The sequence below is a fragment of the Lactuca saligna genome, chromosome 5 (assembly GCF_052625555.1).
Source record: "Lactuca saligna cultivar CGN05327 chromosome 5, ASM5262555v1, whole genome shotgun sequence".
In the NCBI taxonomy this organism is placed as follows: Eukaryota; Viridiplantae; Streptophyta; class Magnoliopsida; order Asterales; family Asteraceae; genus Lactuca; species Lactuca saligna.
In genome coordinates this window covers 44,000,226-44,013,883 of record NC_136421.1, presented here as the reverse complement: position 1 = coordinate 44,013,883, position 13,658 = coordinate 44,000,226, and the positions used below count along the sequence as shown (strand labels likewise).

The 13,658-nt window shown below is 33.1% G+C and overlaps 1 protein-coding gene across 2 annotated transcripts in view; it reads right to left on the bottom strand.

The window, feature by feature from the left end:
• Positions 1-2,875: 2,875 nt before the first annotated feature.
• Positions 2,876-13,658, bottom strand: part of LOC145048780 (putative 1-acylglycerol-3-phosphate O-acyltransferase) — a 34,726-nt gene continuing 23,943 nt past the window's right edge. The window contains exons 1-9 of one of the 2 annotated variants that reach the window (XM_078997384.1): positions 5,645-6,037; positions 5,257-5,493; positions 5,090-5,136; positions 4,531-4,649; positions 4,285-4,445; positions 4,096-4,196; positions 3,896-3,995; positions 3,222-3,345; positions 2,876-3,112 (exon numbers count right to left, since the gene is read on the bottom strand). In XM_078997384.1, the coding sequence (XP_078853510.1) occupies positions 2,987-3,112; positions 3,222-3,345; positions 3,896-3,995; positions 4,096-4,196; positions 4,285-4,445; positions 4,531-4,649; positions 5,090-5,136; positions 5,257-5,493; positions 5,645-5,868 (1,239 nt within the window). In that variant the 5' untranslated portion in view covers positions 5,869-6,037 and the 3' untranslated portion in view covers positions 2,876-2,986. Of the gene's footprint in view, positions 3,113-3,221; positions 3,346-3,895; positions 3,996-4,095; positions 4,197-4,284; positions 4,446-4,530; positions 4,650-5,089; positions 5,137-5,256; positions 5,494-5,644; positions 6,038-13,658 lie in introns of those variants that run through there. The other variant, XM_078997383.1, reaches the window with a different exon arrangement.

The following is a 13,658-nucleotide window of genomic DNA, read 5'->3' as shown; positions in this document are numbered from 1 at the left end:
TTATATGATTGTACAATATGTATGCTATGTGATTGTATGATATGTGGTATGATGGGGGAGCTCACTAAGCTTCATGCTTACGATTTCAGTTTTTGGTTTCAGGTACTCAGTTTTCAAAAGAGGAGCTCGGAGAGATTGCAGTGCACACACCATAGTCAGTTAGCCTGGGAATGTCTTACTTTGATACTAAGATTATGTTTCGAATTAATACTCGGAAATTATGTTATTACTTATGATACGGTTTTTATAAATATGGTTTCAGTAATGTTTTAAAAGAAATTTTTAGTGGTGATTTTTGGGTCGTATTATATATATATATATATATATATATATATATATATATATATATATATATATATATATATATATATATATATATATATATATATATATATATAGGGTTAGGTTCATGTTAAACGGCTTAATTTTGTGAAACCATGAGACGCAATTCTAGTCACTCATTAAATAGATAAAAAAACATTTTTAAAATGCAAAATAATTGAAAATTTTCGGAAAAAAATTTTCAAATATTATTTTCAGAATTTATATTTTCCAAAAATAAAAAATACTAAAAAAATAAAAAAATATATTTTTTTACATATTCTAGTAGAATATTAGAATATTCTACATATCTGACAAATCTAGTAGAATATTCTAACATTCTAAAAATCACATTAGAATATTTACAGTGTAATATTCAATTAGAATATTTCACATATTTTTAAAAAAAACGGTAACTTTTTTTTATTATTTTTTCTATTTTTTTAGGTAATTAAAGTTCCGAAAATAATAATTAAAAAAAGAATTTGGATTTTTCCTTTTATTTTGTATTTCAAAATTATTTTTTGATTTGATCTTACGGTCTCACAAAATTAACATTATCTCAAATGAACCTGAATATATATATATATATATATATATATATATATATATATATATATATATATATATATATATATATATATATATATATATATATATATATATATATATATATATATATATATATATATATATATATATCGGAGATCTACAAGGGACATATGGCTATTGAGGGGTCTTTTTATTAGGAATAAAAAATATGGGTTTTTTTAAAAGGGAAATATGATCGTTTAGAAGATGTTTATTGCTTATTGCTTATTCTCATCAAAATAAGATAAGTTTAATTGTTTGGATATCAATCCTTAAAAATCAGCTTATTGTGGTAGGAAGTAGTTAAATAAACTAATTTTAATAAGTATTCCCCTCTTTGCTTATTGCTTATTGCTTATTCTACAGAAACATTTTTATAAAACCTGCTTATTTCTACCGTAATAAGCTAATAAGCAATATACTAATTGATCTAAACACCCTCAAAATGAAATGGACTTACACGCTTCTTCGATGTCAAATATGAAATGACTATATTGTTGTTACCTAGTATTATTTTTTATTAACTTATTATTTATCCACTACTTATAATTAAAAAAATGAGCCCACCCATTATTGGTTATACCTCTTCTCGGCGACCAACATCTTCGGCCACCATTCAGCATCACCACCCACCACAACCCTTTAAATCATCTCCAGTGACACCCTCATCTTCACCACTCATCCATCGAAGAAGATTAATCAAATACAAAAGAACCAAATCCAACGCTTTAATTGCATCGCAAATCCAAATAAACCAAATCATGGAGTGCATTCCATTTGAATCAAACCAAGAAAAAACAAAATCCAGATGAATCAAATAAAAAAACTAATTAGCACAAAAGTAACAAAAAGGAAATAAATCGGGTGTTCAGACCCTCAAAAGAAAATACAAAAATCATACATTGATACCTACAACTGGATGTGAAGAGAAAACCCCCATTTTTCGCAACGACGCATCACAACCATCGCCCCCACTGCCACCACCTCAACCGTCATTGTCACCACCACCCCCACAATCACCAATGCCGCCATTTACTATTTTTATAATTTATATAATATATCTTTACATATAAATTATAAAGCAAAGTAATATTAAGCAAAAAGTAATAAGGACAATTATATCATTTTACATTATTTCAATTCTATTTCTTGCTCACCAAACGAAATATGGAATTAGATTCAAATTTCATTTCGTGTCTACTAAACAAAATATAAAATTGCATTACAATTCCTACCAGGTTCCAATATTTTGATAGATTCAAATTCATTCAAAAATATTATGCGAACCAATCGACATAAAGTTGTGGTGGTGTAGATGGATGTCGATAACAAGGTAGAAGATGCTAGTGGCGGAATAGATAGGTTTGTTGGATTGAATGACGGTGGCATGCAGTTTGATTCATCGAAAGATGATTCTACTGAAAGACGATGCAAGTTGTTGGGATGTGAGTGAGCGTGAGAAAGCGGGGTAGAGACAGTAATAGACATAGAGAGCAAGAGCATGTTACGGAAGAATAATGGTGACAAAGACAGGGGCAGTTCCACTATGGTGCCTATAGTGGTATAGTGGCACCCGTAACCCCTGTTTTTTTAGATGCAGTGTAAAATTTTCGAATTTTTCGTTTTTTCTATTATGCCACTATGTAAAAAAAAGTATGCCACCGGAAACACCTACTAAGAAATCCTACGTCTGCCCTAGATGTTAGGTGACGGTCTAATTAGGATGGTCCGAATGGAAAACAAAAGACAGGGACGAAACACACACATTGAACAAAGCCGCAAGGACCATTCATGTAATTTATTTTTAGATAAATAGTTACCGTCTTAAAGGTAATACACTAAACCACGTTTTTTTGATTTCACCCATTAAATTATTCTGTCCGGATCAAGTCAAAAATATATACAGCGGTCCAAATTAAAAGCTTAACTCATTAAGCCCATATTAAGTCAAAAAAAACATTACTTTCTTAATAACGTTGTGCTACTATGCATTCAATCAAATCGTAAGCCATAATACAAGTGTTTTATTCAGTTTGTGTTCCGTATAAGGTATTAACAAGGTCAAATTGGTAAATTAGACGAATATAACACCTCCTCCTAGAGGATAGTTAGCCACACCTGGCGACAGAAACCTCCTGCAAGCATGCAACACTGATGAGTGAAAGCCCTTTGCATTGTCCAGAAACACAAAGTGACCAGCCTGCAAATTATAATAAAATATATAAATACCATTAAAAAAAATACATTTCTATTAAAATATATTAAAAAAATAACAGCCATTTGTTTCAATGCATATAAAGAAAAGAGACCTGTGGGACCCGTATGATTTCACACGGGACATTCATATTCTTCCGTGCTGCCTCCGCCCCCTTGTAATCCATCCAATCCTGGAAACCATATATAAACGTCGTTGGCACTTTCCACTCTGAAGATCTACAGCCAAATGAGAAAAGTAAATGTCATTTTTACCCTTGATTGGTGGTGGTGGGTGAACTAAGCCAAATAAAGAAAAAGGGTAAAATGGTCATCTACTCGTATTTAGACAGTTCAATCGTTTTGAAAAAGAAACAACCCCTTGATAGTTACTGAATAGGTAATGATATTTGTATGGATAAAATGCCGCAAGCAAAAGGTCTGTTTCTTCACTTTCTAGACTGAATAAACCGCCTCAATGAAACCTAATGACCATTTTACCCTTAGGCTCATTAAGTATAAAAGAAACAACTCCTTAACAGTTACCCCAAACAGATATCATTTATCCATTCATCACTTGATAGAATAAATAAGAGTAAACTACCATTTTACCCTTTTGCATGAATACAAAAACCCTACATGTACATCAAAACCTTTTTGTATCGAGTCAAAAAGAAATCTATATATATATATATATATATATATATATATATATATATATATATATATATATATATATATATATATATATATATATATATATATATATATATATATAAGAAATACGGACCTTTGTAATAGAGAACTCCGAGCAAATGCACCCAATGAAAAAATATACTTCAAACAGAGCTCTCCACTAGCCTTTGCAACCAAAGTATGGTACAAATAATCTTCAATAAAAACATTAATAATTACTAAATATTAATATAAATATTTATTCCAAAATGTTTTAATATGTGAAAATGGTAAATTCGGTCACTTTTCAATAACCTGTGAGTAATGCAGACTCTTGCTCAGCCAACCCTTCACCTTCACCAAATCTTGCACTTGTGTATTTACGGACCAAATCTGGACCAAAGGGGCCTAAACCTCTGCAAAAAATAAAAATAAATAAATAAATAAATAATTGAAACACTATAAAAATAAAGATGATAATTAAATAAAGAAAACATGTTTTACCTGACAACCTTCATAGGAGTAAAATTAGACTCCCATAAATGATTCAAAATAGCTCCTGTCCATGTTGCTTGAAATTTTGTAAGTCTTTCTGATTTTTGTTCGATTTCTGATGTAACTCCAGCGGGTCCCACCAAAATCAGATGTTGTACGTGCTCTGGGTGCTTTTAATATTTTCAATAATCAGTAAAAAAAAAAACAGTTATCGTATTTATTATTTTGTTTTTTTGTTGATATAAGAAAACTTACTTTGAGAGCATATTTGGATGCAATGTATCCTCCAAATGAGTGTCCAAGCAAAACAAAGTTGCTGAGGTTTTTGGCCTTTCGCCATTCCTCAAAGGAATCAATAAACCAAGCTTCAGTTTCTGCACTAGAAAATTTAACACAGTTAAGTGCTGTTTCTTTTTTACTTAATGACCATTTTACCCTTATTGTATAAGAAACAACTTAATACATATGATTAATCTGGATATGATTAAGAAGCAATTAGTTTGGTGCACCCATCATCAATAAGACAAGAAAGGGTAATAATGACATTCTGATAATGACCATTTTACCCTTAATGTAGAAAAAGCTTAATCTGGCAAGTTATATGTGAGTGTTTCCTTGTAAAAAGAATAACTTAATAGAGAAACAAGGGGAATGAGGTTTTCCTATTAGCCCTAACTTTTAACAAACTTATCCTCAACTATTTTTTCTTTCCATTTCCCCAAATGTCACGTCATTCTTTTCAAATACTTTTTAAACATCACTTATAGTTTTCTTTTCATGGGAAAGAAAAGTAATAGGCTAGTAAAAACCTAACCTTCTGTACTTGTGCAAGTGAAATCAGGCCTGCTAGATGCACCCCAACTGCCATACAAGAAACAAAAGCACAATAAATAAGCTAGAAATTTGAAACTATGTAGAAGAAAATGAATCCCTACAATAATAATGTGCAGAATTTGGTCAAAGATTATGTGAAGAACTGACCCTAGCTGATCGATTGCAATCACTCTGAAGTGTTTGGCAAGAGTGTCGAAATTTTTAAAAAAGAAACCTTGAGAAGCTGCATATCCATGCACCATTACAAGAGTAGGAGAATCCTGTTTGCTGTCAAAGGTGATGGTGTTGATGAATCTTGATTCATTGCTAGCAGAACGAAACCACCTGACTTTAGATCCTGGTGGGCCAGATCCTATATCAACCAGCTCTTGAGTATATGGTGTCCTGTTATTTAATCGAACATAAAGAAACAAACTTTAGGTATTCTATTCTAGGACGAGGGATGATCGGAAGTATAACATACCAAATAATAAGAGAAATTTTACAATTTTGATAACTGAATGAGAACAATTGGCCAAGGAAGATAGGGAATTACTTGACAAGAGATAGAAGGCGTTTTTCAGCGGAAATAATGTGATCAGTAGATGTGGGAATCCAACGAATAGCAGAAGGCCATAGAGATTTCTTCGTCCTTGACGTTGAAGTTACAGTGGCGGCTGTTTCCGTTGCGGTTGCCGGCGCAGATGAGTTCAATTCCTGCGCCATAGCCTTGGCCAGGGAACTCGACTCCGCACGTCTCAGACCAAGTCTATAGCTCATAAACTGGATTCTGTTAAGTGTTCTCGCTTAGACCGATTGGTATCCAAAACAGGACTTGAAACGAAGATCGAAAACCCGCAATCTTTCTTCGGAATTGAAATACAAGGGAGGAGAATGGTCACGTTTGCCGGCTTCCCACGTAAATGGCGGTTGAGGGCCATCAGAATTTTGCCTATAAATATAATGGAAAAGGAAGGGGAAACAAATTCGAACTTCTGCACTAATTTTAGTAAAAATAAAGGCATATTTTCGGAAAAAAAAAACGTTGAATACACGTGTACACAAGTGATTGTAAGAAAATTTAACTATTTTCCTATATTTTACTACTTATTTTTTCTATTCTTATAAAACATGCATGTGAAATTCATTAATTTTTTCCTTTTGATTTTATTTTTTTATTTTGATATTTATCTTAATTTTTGATTTTGACACTTATCTTAATTTAATGAAGTGAGTAAGAATATTAGTAAGAATAAAAAGTATAAAAATATTTGATTTCTCAACCAAATTAGTTGGTATTATAATAGATACTTGGTAATCGATAGTTAGTAGTTGGAAACTATATATCTTATACTAGGTTAAAACCCGTGAAACCCACGGGTGTTGTTTTTGAATTGAATTTAAAAATTAATTATTTAATAAAATAATATTTCAATAATTCTGATAACTTATAAATTGTGATATTGAATATTTCAATAAATTTTTTTATTTGTAAGTATTTAATTACAAAGTAAATGGGAAATATTTAATTAGGAATGAAGATTTTTGAAAACTTTTTTTTTTATGCATGATTCTTGTTGGAGATATGCAGATGATGCATTACCAATGTGTAATGAAATTAACATAAAATACAATAATACGTAATTATAAAAAAAAAAAAATACAGTAATATGATGGATTAAGTGTGATTTGCTAAAACTGAATAAAACGACGTTACAAAAAAGTTGGCTACAAATTTCGAAAAACTTCCTTATCAACAACATTGGAAGTTTTATTTGTGAGTTTGCCATCTTTATCTAAAATTAATAATTTTAATCCCTCTCTGCTCTGAATTCTAGATAAGGCAACATATAATTGTCTATGTGAAAAAACTGAATCTTTCAGAAACAAACCAACCTTTGATAACGATTGTCCTTGACTTTTATTAATAGTCATTGCAAAACATACGGCTAAAGGAAACTGTTTTCTTGTGAATTTGAAGGGAATCTTTTTTCTGATGGAGTTAAAAACATTCTTGAAATAAAAGTCTGATTTCCAATATTAGTTCCAGTTATTATACGTGCCTCAGTAACACGTTTGCCCAATGATAACACCTGTAATATTGTGCCATTACATAAGTCGTTTTTCTGATCAATATTTCTCAGTAACATTACTGGAACACCAATTTTTAAAACTAACTTATGATTTGGTAAACCGGATACTTTGAGACCATTTAATACATCAGGAGAGTATAGATTTGCATCAAATTGATCATGGAGAAATTCGGATTCACATGTGTTGTCTGAACTTAAATATTCAACTTCGTCTCCTGGAAACTTCTTAAGCAAACGGTCGTTTATTTCCTGGACAACTTCATTTTTTGGAGCAAGTATCGCTCTTTCTTGGAAATAATTTATATCGCTATAGTTCTCTAAAATTGAAGGATATACAAACTCAATTAAGGAACCTATAGGATCATGTGAATCATTAATGAGAATATCATCCAGAATATCGATAATAGTTTCACCGTCGTTCGGACCAGCAAGTTTTCCTTCTTCCAGTGCCACAATCAATTATTTCCATGATGACCATCATGACTCATCATCCTCGTTTCCAACCTAGGGTTTATTCGATTTACATCTGCTCTTTCCTCAATTTCAACCAATCGTGGGTTCAGATGATTTCAGGGGTTAAAACCCTAGATCTCCAATGAAACAATGAAGGTAAAATCATGTGATAGACGAAAAGCGTGATGATTAAAAATTGATTATTGATCATAAACATCTATTCCAACATATTTTTTTACAGTTAGTAAAATGAAAGTTTATTTAGATTTCGGTAACACGTTTCGTTCTAGTATTTCCATATCTCGATTAAACATCGGTTAACTGCAACTGTTTCACAAGAGATAAAAGATTTTGCTCTATTATTTTTATATATTATAACAAATGAAGATCTTCAAAAACCAAGAACACATAAGTTTGTTTGAACTTGTATGAAACAGTTTGTTGTAAATTTCAACCATAAATTCATAGAGAAACCAATGTAATGTAAACTCATAATACTAACCTGACATATGGATATGGAAATCTTGCAGGAAGTAAGACGACTTTAAAATGAAAAGCAGTTGATTTGTGAACTGGAATGAGGATTAGAACTTGAATGAAGCACCCTGATGTAAGTTTGATGAAAAAAGAATCGCAGAAGCAATTGAAACATAAAGAAGACGAATAAGGAGTTTCAAAATTTTTGGTTTCAAGTTCTGAGGTAAAGTTATATATATTGGAAAAAGGTTTTGATTTTATGATTTTATTGTTGTTGCATCTTTATTGGATAAAATTTTGTTCGTGATTTTTTGGGATTTATAAGATTACAACTGAAATTCAGTTTAATATAAGATATTCATTTAAAAATGGAGTATAGAATATTAGGAAATAGAATCTTAAATATACGAAATTTATAGAAGATCAGTAAATATGCTGACACGATTACAAAAATGTATGAATTAATTGAAGAAAATAAAAGATATAAATTTTGTTTAGAATTGGTTATTGATTATTTAATAAAAATAACATAATTATCGTGACAAAAGTAATAGTTATTCATAACTCATTTGCCATGCTTCAGAAGGATAATTTTAAAAAATAGGTCCATTTTGCATATTCAGTATCGAGATGGAGTGTGCTGGTGGAAAGGGTGTCTTTGCTAAGACTACACATGATCATTTTATTTAATTTTTAATTCATATATAAAAAGAAATTTACTCAAGTAAATTGTTATGTTAAAGTTTTTTATTGCATTCTTTTTACCTGTACTTTTTCTAGATTATTACAACAATGTGTTTTTTTTTCTATGATAGCAAAAGAAGTTTGAATGCCTATGTGCTTATCGAACGAATTGCAATTAGATTCAGAGCATTTGCAACCTTTAATATAACAAAAGATCTTAGGGGTATTTTCGGAAAATTGTTTATTAAAAACAAAAAATCTGGAAATTTTTATTGATCCGAATCGGTCTACCTCGTTTCATAAAACTTATCTAGTTTACAAAACTGATTATTTGAATCGGATTAAAATAAATAAATAAAGCTGATCTAGGTTGTTTATTTTTTTTTTCTATATTTTTGTTTGAAAATATTACTCAATCATGTATAATCCTAACCTAATAGAACCAGAAAACCTAAAAATCATAATCAAACAATATGCCCTTATCAATCTTAATTATATATTGATTAAGACACATGCAAACCATGTTTTTCTTAACATAAATTTCGTCAATAATATTAAGATATTTTATCACATGACAAACAGTTAAAAAGGTTCTTTAAGACCATCAAACTTAAAAATTCTCTAAGACCGCCAAACTTATAAAAAAGTCATGAACTTATATCGTAACATTCCATACGACAAAGTTATCATGTTCTTATATTGTGTTGAAAATCTTATAAATCATGATGATTGTGTCATTATTTGTTGTTTCAAAATGACTTTTGCATTATTTTTACCTGTACTTTTTCTGAATTATTACAACAATTTTTTTTTTTTTTTTTTTTTTTTTTTTTTTTTTTTGTGATAGCAAAAGAAGTTTGAATGCCTATGTGCTTATCAAATGAATTGCAATTAGATTCATAGCATTTGCAACCTTTAATATAACAAAAGATCTTAGGGGTATTTTCGGAAAATTGTTTATTAAAACCAAAAAATTTAGAATTTTTTTATTGATTCGAATCATTGCTACTTTAAATTTACTAATTGTTGTTACAGTATTGTACAAGTGAAAGTAAAGAAGTTACATTGGAAGGGAGAGTTCAGTTTGAAAGAATTCATGTCATAACTTCTGTAAAAATATTATCGAAAAAGTAAGTTGATATGTAGGGATAATTATAAAGTTTTAATTCATTATATTATTTTCTACAGGCTATGCAAAGAGATTATAAGTTAAGCTCGTACTCACTGAATTCTATTCCAGCACCTTTTCTTAATTAACAGGTATTATTATCATTATCATTTTTTGTTTAAATATTGAGCTAAATGCTAGAAATAAAAATGTATTTCAAGTATTTTGATTATTATAGCATCGTAATTTCATTTATTATTATCACAAAATTGTACTTTGATAAATATACCAAGTTATAACAATATAATTCAAATGTAAAGCAATTTTCATTTGTATAATAAGGTAAACTTTTATAAGTATAATAGGGGTAAAATGTGTAAAATAGTCATTTTATCAATACATAACATGTAACGTCACGTCCGAAAATTTCGTTTTAAAACATTACTTTAGAAAACATTAATAAATAAAAACATTGTTTGATCACACCATAACACAACGTAAACCATGTTTAAAAGCCAAACCATACAACCCATCAAAATATCAGAGTACAAATCCCAGTGAATCTCGTAAATGCCGAAACCAGAGTGTGTGCAAGACGTGCCGCTACCGCGCCAGCTCCTTCCCCTTCGGTGAAGAGGTACCTGAAAACAAAACTGTAAAACGTAAGCACAAAGCTTAGTGAGTTCCCCCAACGTACCACATACCATACAAACACATAACATGCATACTGCCAGGTTATTATGGGGTGCCTGACTACCCGGTACGGCCATTCTGGGGTGCCGACCTACCCATGCGGCCATTCTGGGGTGCCGTCCTACCCGTGTCAAGCCATTCTGGGGTGCTGACTACCCATATCAAGCCATTCTGGGGTGCTGACTACCCATCGGTCCTAACAACCGAACTCTACTATTATCGCATATAACGTATCATGCTAGCATATAACATATCAGGTAATAGCAAACCCAGATGATATCACAAAGACAATCATCTATCATACGTCTCCTACTGGTGGGCCGGCATTATGGCCTTAGACCCACCACTACTGGAAGGTAACAAACCTCAAAGTAGCTGCTAAACTGATCGGGAACTAACTGACTGCTGCTGCTGCTCCGGAAATCCTCCGGCTGCAATTCCCACAACATACTCAATCAAACACTGCTAACTGTCCTTTGGGTAAAATGACCATTTTACCCCTGGTCTGGCCCTAAGTCAAAGTCAGAGTCAACTTTCAGTTGACCCGACTCGCCGAGTTGGCTCTCCAACTCGCCGAATCCCTATCCAGACGATTGTCCTGAGTCCCTGTTTCTACTCGTCGAGTTAGGTTATGACTCGACGAGTTCTTCTTCTAAACTGACATTCAAGCCCTTCATCCTACTCGCCGAGTTGTATGAACAACTCGTCGAGTTCATCTTCATCCGAAGAACACTTATGCTAAGACTCGCCGAGTTGTATGAACAACTCGCCGAGTCTGTTCTTGATCTATGAAGATTGCCTTGGACTCGCCGATTCAGGGCATTGACTCGCCGAGTCCTAACATGGGTGAGTTCAGCTTCCAACTCACCGAGTCACCCCCCTGTGACTCACGGCTCAAACTCGATACATCATAAAGGGACCAATTCGGTGACTCGCGAGCAGACTCGCCGAGTCGTCGCCATGCATCCATCAAATACACCGATTTGCTCGATTCCAGTCCATGCCATTCACAGATCTGGGCTTCTAAGACACGAATCACACGTAAAGTTTCCAACTTTACGTGTAGATATTCACCAATATGGATTTTAGGGCTCAAAGTGCACCAAAAGAGGTAGATCTAGGGCTTTCATGCAATATGACCCCATAAAGGCATTAGATCCAAGCTCCAAGGACTAAATCATGCCTAGATCTAAAGGCTAATGTGACATCCCCAAAATCACGGCCAGAAAAGACCGGTTTTGTTTATACTTTATTTCAAAATCAGAGTTATCTTTTAATAAAAAGGGTTGCGGAATTTGTCCCAAAACAATAATATGATAAAGATTTATCAAAAGCATTTCCATAGAAATGTATTTCATTAAAAGACTCGGGATGTCATGTTCGTACAGATCAAAAGTATAAACAGTACAATATAAGCCTTACTACATTATTTCATATCTACATGCCTATATCCGTAATCCCTCGTCCAAAACATCACAACTATGCTCATGCGCCACTACCTGTAATGCATAAAACTGAGTGGGTCAGGCTTGGGAGCCTGGTGAGCACATAGGGTTTTCAACCCACAATAAATAAGTTTATTAATTTCATCAATCAACAATAACCCGATTACCCGTTCCCGTTATCCTCACTTTACGTCCCTAAACACCTATCATAAGGGACCTAGCCTAAGGATTATTATCGGGACGGACACTACTGCTAAGGGGATTCCTCAGCAATAAATGTCCTAATAGGCAACCATGTGGGGGATGGAGTACACCGGTGAACACATCGTTCACAACACCTACAGGTTGCGAGCCTGCTAGTGTTCCACTGGACTGTCTAGAAGAGTCTGTGGTCGTCATCTATACTCCGCTAGATGACTGGATCAACAACAACAACATCGAGGCCTCTCATCATTTTATCACACATCACCTATTACATCTACCCATGTTTTACCCCAACATTTTCGTAGATATAAAATACATATACAGTTTAAATCATTGAAAACATGTATAACAACGTTCATCTAGCATAGATAGCAAGTATTCAGATAATATGCACACATAGCACGTAATTTATATAAAATACTTCATATCTATGTGTAAGTTGAAGGTAACTATGCACTCACCTGATTAGGTGGTGACTCAGCACTCGGACAGCGCTTCGCTACTCTCAAAATGATATTCCTTCGATAAAACCTAGTATCGATACCACTAGGGTTTAGTCTAATGATAACTGTGACAAATTAATTGTCTGACTATTATTATTATTATATAAGCGTTAATAACACTCAATATAACTCATAATAATAGCCCAAATAATTGTTTTAAGGACCTAATAACATTCCTATATTAAAACATAAGCTAAACTAAAGATAGGTTAGGCGTAGCTCACTTACAGCGGGTTTTCTCGAAAACCAGGCTTCGCTGGAGCAGCGTTCCCGAGCCGAAAGGCTCTTTTCTCGGGACTCCGGGAGCCTCGGGGCTTCCTTCGGGTGCTAGGGGGTTTACATAGGCTTTTAGGGGGTTAGGGAGCTTAGAGAGAGAGTTTAGAGAGAGAAAGAAGATGGGTGAGGGGTGAGGAAATGAGGGAACCCGGCACCTCTATTTATAGGGAGAATTCTGCTGGACTCGTCGAGTCTGAGTCATGACTCGATGAGTTGGTCCATGTGGTGGCCTTCTGGTGGTGCCACGTCACCCCCTATTGCGTATCAGCCTTCAAACTTAGAAAAATCATAACTTTTGCATACGAGATCCGTTTTTGACGTTATTTATATCCACGCGTAGGTAAAATCAAGATCTACAACTTTCGTTTAGACTCCGTCGGCTAATTCTCGACCGATCTCAAATTTAACAGTAGGAGGCGTTTAGACTGTTAAATGACCGCGAAGAGTTCATAACTCCTTCATACGGACTCCGTTTTCGTCTGTCTTTTTACCGTTGAGTTCCTATCAATGAGATCTTCAACTCTCATTTAGGTCGCGTAAGCCAAAAACCGCTCGAACTAAAATTCGAGTTTCGGGTCGTGCACTGCTAAGCCGAATCTTAGAAAAATCATAACTTCTTCATACGAAGTCAGAT